The sequence below is a fragment of the Oryza sativa genome, chromosome 6 (genome assembly GCF_034140825.1).
Source record: "Oryza sativa Japonica Group chromosome 6, ASM3414082v1".
Lineage (NCBI taxonomy): Eukaryota > Viridiplantae > Streptophyta > Magnoliopsida > Poales > Poaceae > Oryza > Oryza sativa.
Genome location: NC_089040.1, coordinates 5,664,923 through 5,670,201, shown reverse-complemented (window position 1 = coordinate 5,670,201; position 5,279 = coordinate 5,664,923). Strand labels below are relative to the sequence as shown.

The window sequence follows — 5,279 nt, the reverse complement described above, 5'->3', positions numbered from 1 at the left end:
TATATATGTATTCTCGGTGACTTAAAAACCAATGCTGAAAAAGAAACTACGTTGAAAATATCTCAAAATTAATATCAAAATTAAGTTTGAAAATTTAAAATTTAGCTTTTTCTTTAGCTGAATAGACCATCCGATGGGAGCCTCTATCTCTATCTCTCTCTAAACCCAATGTACGGCATTTTCTTTTGACACACATGCACACACATTGTACAGGCAACCCCTCCTCCCAGAAATAGAAGTACAGGAGCATGGAGAGGAGAGGGAGGGGTTTCCGGCCCCTTTGCATTTGTGCCTTGGCGGGCGCAGGGGCGGAGGAGGCGCGGACAGAGAGAGAGGGGGGAAAAAACCCGACCCGTTTGGCCTTAAATGGCTCCAGCTGTTCCCATCCAAACCCACCAGAGATGCACTGTAGAGAGAGAAAGAGAGAGTGGTCGACGGGGCGCCGTGTTTAAAAACCTCGGCCCTTATTTCGCACCGGTTACTACTCTACTGCTGCTGCTTCTGCTACTGCACTACTACTACACTCATACTCTCTTCTCTCTCCTGTTCTTGATTTTCTCTCTCCTCCTCTACGCGAGGAGAGGAGCTAGCTAGCGCACACCAGCGGCAGCAGCAGGAGAAAGATTGGCACGAACAGTCCAGAAAACTAGTAGTAGCAGAAGAGGATACAGGGAGAGAGATCAGATAAGCGAGCGTTTCTGATGATGGAGAGGAGATAGAGGGATAAGCGCGAGCAAGATTGGAATCAGCGTGGTGGTGGTAGGGGAGGGGATGGATGATATGGCGTGACGGAAGGGGGGGTTTGGATTGGATGAGTTGAGGTGCCTGCAAATTCCTTCCTGTTTTGGATCGCTGTGAGTTGGGAATTCCTGTATAAATACGGCCCCGAGAGGGGACGCAGAGATCAAGAACAGTGCAAAGATCAATCGATCCATCCATCTCTCCCCCTCCTCCTGCTGCTGCTGTTGTTGCGAGAGAGAGAGAGAGAGAGAGAGAGAGAGAGAGAGAGAGGAAGAGGCAGAGGTAGTAGCAGCGGCGGCGGCCATGGATTTCGGCGACGAACCCGAGGGCTCCGACAGCCAGCGCCGCCGCAAGCGCTACCACCGCCACACGCCTCGCCAGATTCAGCAGCTCGAGGCGTACGCGTTTTCTCTATTTTTTTTTCTGCTGTTGTTCTTCTATGTGTTGTTGGCTTTCGTCCGCCATGGCGGCGGCGCCATGGATGGAGGGATGAAATGGTGCGTGTGTTTGTTTCCCGTGTTGTGCAGGATGTTCAAGGAGTGCCCCCACCCGGACGAGAACCAGCGGGCGCAGCTTAGCCGGGAGCTCGGGTTGGAGCCGAGGCAGATCAAGTTCTGGTTCCAGAATCGCCGGACCCAGATGAAGGTAAATTACAAGGAGAATTCCGATTGGTTTTCTTGATTGATCGATCGATCGCCATGGATTCCGGCGTGCGTGCTTGCTTCCTTCCGTTCGTTTCTTGCGGGGAGGATGATGATATCCATGGTGTGGGGTTTGCTGTTTGCAGGCGCAGCACGAGCGGGCGGACAACTGCTTCCTCCGCGCCGAGAACGACAAGATCCGGTGCGAGAACATCGCCATCCGCGAGGCCCTCAAGAACGTCATCTGCCCCACCTGCGGCGGCCCTCCCGTCGGCGAGGACTACTTCGACGAGCAGAAGCTTCGCATGGAGAACGCCCGCCTCAAGGAAGAGGTAATGCCCCGCCTCCGCCGCCGCCGCCGCCGCCGTCGACGACGCGGTTTGCTTTGCTTTGTTGATGTTTCTGATGATGTGTTTTGTTGCGGTGTTCGTCCGGCGAACGTGCGAGCAGCTGGACCGCGTGTCGAACCTGACGTCGAAGTATCTCGGCCGGCCGTTCACGCAGCTGCCGCCGGCGACGCCGCCGATGACGGTGTCGTCGCTGGACCTGTCCGTGGGCGGGATGGGCGGGCCGTCGCTGGACCTGGACCTCCTCAGCGGTGGCTCGTCGGGGATCCCGTTCCAGCTGCCGGCGCCCGTGTCCGACATGGAGCGGCCCATGATGGCCGAGATGGCCACGCGCGCCATGGACGAGCTGATCCGCCTCGCGCAGGCCGGCGACCACATCTGGTCCAAGAGCCCCGGCGGCGGCGTGTCCGGCGGCGACGCCCGCGAGACCCTCAACGTCGACACCTACGACAGCATCTTCTCCAAGCCCGGCGGCTCGTACCGCGCCCCCAGCATCAACGTCGAGGGGTCCCGCGAGTCCGGCCTCGTGCTCATGAGCGCCGTCGCCCTCGCCGACGTGTTCATGGACACGGTAATCAAGCTGTTCGACGCCACAACCATTCTCCATTTTGCTCATTTGATTGATTGGTTCATCGCCATCGCAGAACAAGTGGATGGAGTTCTTCCCAAGCATCGTGTCCAAAGCTCACACCATTGATGTGCTCGTGAATGGCATGGGAGGGAGAAGCGAGTCCTTGATTCTGGTAAACCCACATTGCCATTGCCATTGCCATTGCATCAATCGAGCAAATTCTTTTGTGAGTTTTTTCCATTTTGATCTTGTGATGTTTGTGTTGTGGGTGTAGATGTACGAGGAGCTGCACATCATGACGCCGGCCGTCCCGACCCGGGAGGTGAACTTCGTCCGCTACTGCCGGCAGATCGAGCAGGGGCTATGGGCCATCGCCGACGTCTCCGTCGACCTGCAGCGCGACGCCCACTTCGGCGCGCCGCCGCCGCGCTCCCGCCGGCTCCCTTCGGGGTGCCTCATCGCTGACATGGCCAATGGCTACTCCAAGGTATACGCGATGGACAATGTGCCGCACGCAATGGTGTTTTGGTTTCGGCTCGCTGACGACGTCGCGCACGCTCGCGTACGCGCAGGTGACCTGGGTCGAACACATGGAGGTGGAGGAGAAGAGCCCGATCAACGTGCTGTACCGTGACCTCGTGCTGAGCGGCGCCGCGTTCGGGGCGCACCGCTGGCTCGCCGCGCTCCAGCGCGCGTGCGAGCGCTACGCCTCCCTCGTCGCGCTCGGCGTCCCGCACCACATCGCCGGTGGTATGCACCCGTCGAGCGCTCGACATCACAGTCGTCGTTGCGTTTTTCTCTCGCCATGACACTGACATTGTCCGGGCTCGCCATGGTTGGGCACGCAGTGACGCCGGAGGGGAAGAGGAGCATGATGAAGCTGTCGCAGCGGATGGTGAACAGCTTCTGCTCGAGCCTGGGGGCGTCGCAGATGCACCAGTGGACGACGCTGTCGGGCTCCAACGAGGTGAGCGTCCGCGTCACCATGCACCGGAGCACGGACCCCGGCCAGCCCAACGGCGTCGTCCTCAGCGCCGCCACCTCCATCTGGCTCCCCGTCCCCTGCGACCACGTCTTCGCCTTCGTCCGCGACGAGAACACCCGCTCCCAGGTCAGCCATCCACTCTCTCCGCCATTGATATCGCTCACTCACTCACTGTGCCCGCCATTGCTGCTGCTGCAGTGGGACGTCCTGTCGCACGGCAATCAAGTCCAGGAAGTGTCGCGCATCCCCAACGGCTCAAACCCGGGGAACTGCATCTCGCTGCTAAGAGTAATTAGCCCTAATTAACCCTCTCCATGATCGCATCTCCAAACCTTAAACCTCGAAATGCCATGCTGCGGCGAGTTTAATGCGATTACGTCGTTAATGGCGTCGTCTCGATCTGCAGGGCTTGAATGCGAGCCAGAACAGCATGCTGATACTGCAGGAGAGCTGCACGGACGCGTCGGGGTCGCTGGTGGTGTACTCGCCGATCGACATCCCGGCGGCGAACGTCGTGATGAGCGGTGAGGACCCGTCGAGCATCCCGCTGCTGCCGTCGGGGTTCACCATCCTCCCCGATGGCCGCCCGGGCTCGGCGGCGGGGGCGTCGACCAGCAGCGCGGGGCCGCTCGCCGCCGCGCGCGGCGGGGGCGGCGGGGGCGCTGGCGGCGGGTCCGTCGTCACCGTCGCGTTCCAGATCCTCGTCAGCAGCCTGCCGTCGTCGAAGCTCAACGCCGAGTCTGTCGCCACCGTCAACGGGCTGATCACCACCACCGTCGAGCAGATCAAGGCCGCGCTCAACTGCTCCGCCCATGGCCACCACCCCTGATCGCCGCCGCCGCCGCCACCGAGCTCGCCATTGCATTGCACCCGCTTCGCCATCATCGGAGGAGAGAGAGTTGGTTGGCGCGTTGAATGCTCGCATTCATGGACTCCACCTGCTGCTGCTGCTGCTGCTGCATCTGAAGCTGATGCAACTCTCTCTCTATCTATCTCTCTCTTTCGCCCATCCATTATCCAGCTAGCCATGATCCATCCATCAAACCATGCATCGTTAAAAAAAAATAACTCTTGTTTAGGTTTTCGTTGCATTTTTGCATATCTTTTTTTTTCTTTCTCCTCTCTCATCAGATTGCAGGAATTTCATTCGGGTTTTTTTTATTTTTTTTTCATTTTCGATCGCTCTTAGGCATTTATGCAAGTCAGTCAATCAATCAGTTTTCAGGACATCACCAATCAACCAATCAACAGAAGGCTTTCAGAACGAGGGAGTCAAGAACGCACCATGCTTGTCACTTTTCCTCTTGTTGTAACCACCAAATCACACACCACCACCATCACAAACCACAAATTTTCTTTTCCTCTTTCTTTTTCACCCATTGGATTTGTTCCGTTTTGATCATATCATCATCCATGCATCATCATCCATCCATCCATATGCATCCTTGTCACCTCGCGCGTTGTCGCTGGTGTTGTAGCAGCAGAGGATGAATGGTTCGGGTATTGACTTCTGTCCATTAATGTAAAGCCTTCAATGAACATTCATTTCGGTTATAAATGGAAAGAGAAAAAAACAAACAGAGAGTGCTGGTAAAGCTGGATGATGCGTTCATGCCCCCTGCTTCCCTTTTTCTGGCCCCTGTTTATTACTCTACTCCTCCTCCTCCCTCCTCTTATTACCCATCTAACCATACATTTTTCTTCTTAAAATTATCACATTATCACTGCAAACCATTTTAAATTTTCTCTTTTTTTCTGAACGGTGATATGTGTGATTGGATCATTGGAGAAATGTGTGATATGAACGGTGGAGATGAGAGGGTATGTAGGGTTTTTTTTTTCTTGGGCAGGTTCAGTATAAGTGCGGCATTGAAGCACGGTAGCTGCGGCTGCTGGCGAAATGTTTCCAGCGTTTTGATGAGGGGAGCCAGGGCGAGGGGCAGGGGCGGCTGGCTGGCTGGCTGGGTTGGCTGTGGCTGGACGATCGATAGACC

The 5,279-nt window shown here is 56.5% G+C and overlaps 1 protein-coding gene across 1 annotated transcript; it reads left to right on the top strand.

The window, feature by feature from the left end:
• The first annotated feature begins 463 nt into the window (after positions 1 to 463).
• On the top strand, positions 464 to 4,880 carry LOC4340445 (homeobox-leucine zipper protein ROC8-like). The gene is made up of 10 exons (NM_001421374.1): positions 464 to 1,139; positions 1,269 to 1,386; positions 1,529 to 1,714; positions 1,833 to 2,300; positions 2,374 to 2,472; positions 2,575 to 2,787; positions 2,873 to 3,050; positions 3,149 to 3,411; positions 3,484 to 3,573; positions 3,692 to 4,880. Exons 1-10 carry the CDS (start codon positions 1,045 to 1,047, stop codon positions 4,112 to 4,114), a joined length of 2,133 nt encoding a protein of 710 aa, NP_001408303.1. The 5' UTR covers positions 464 to 1,044; the 3' UTR covers positions 4,115 to 4,880.
• The last annotated feature ends 399 nt before the right edge of the window (positions 4,881 to 5,279 follow it).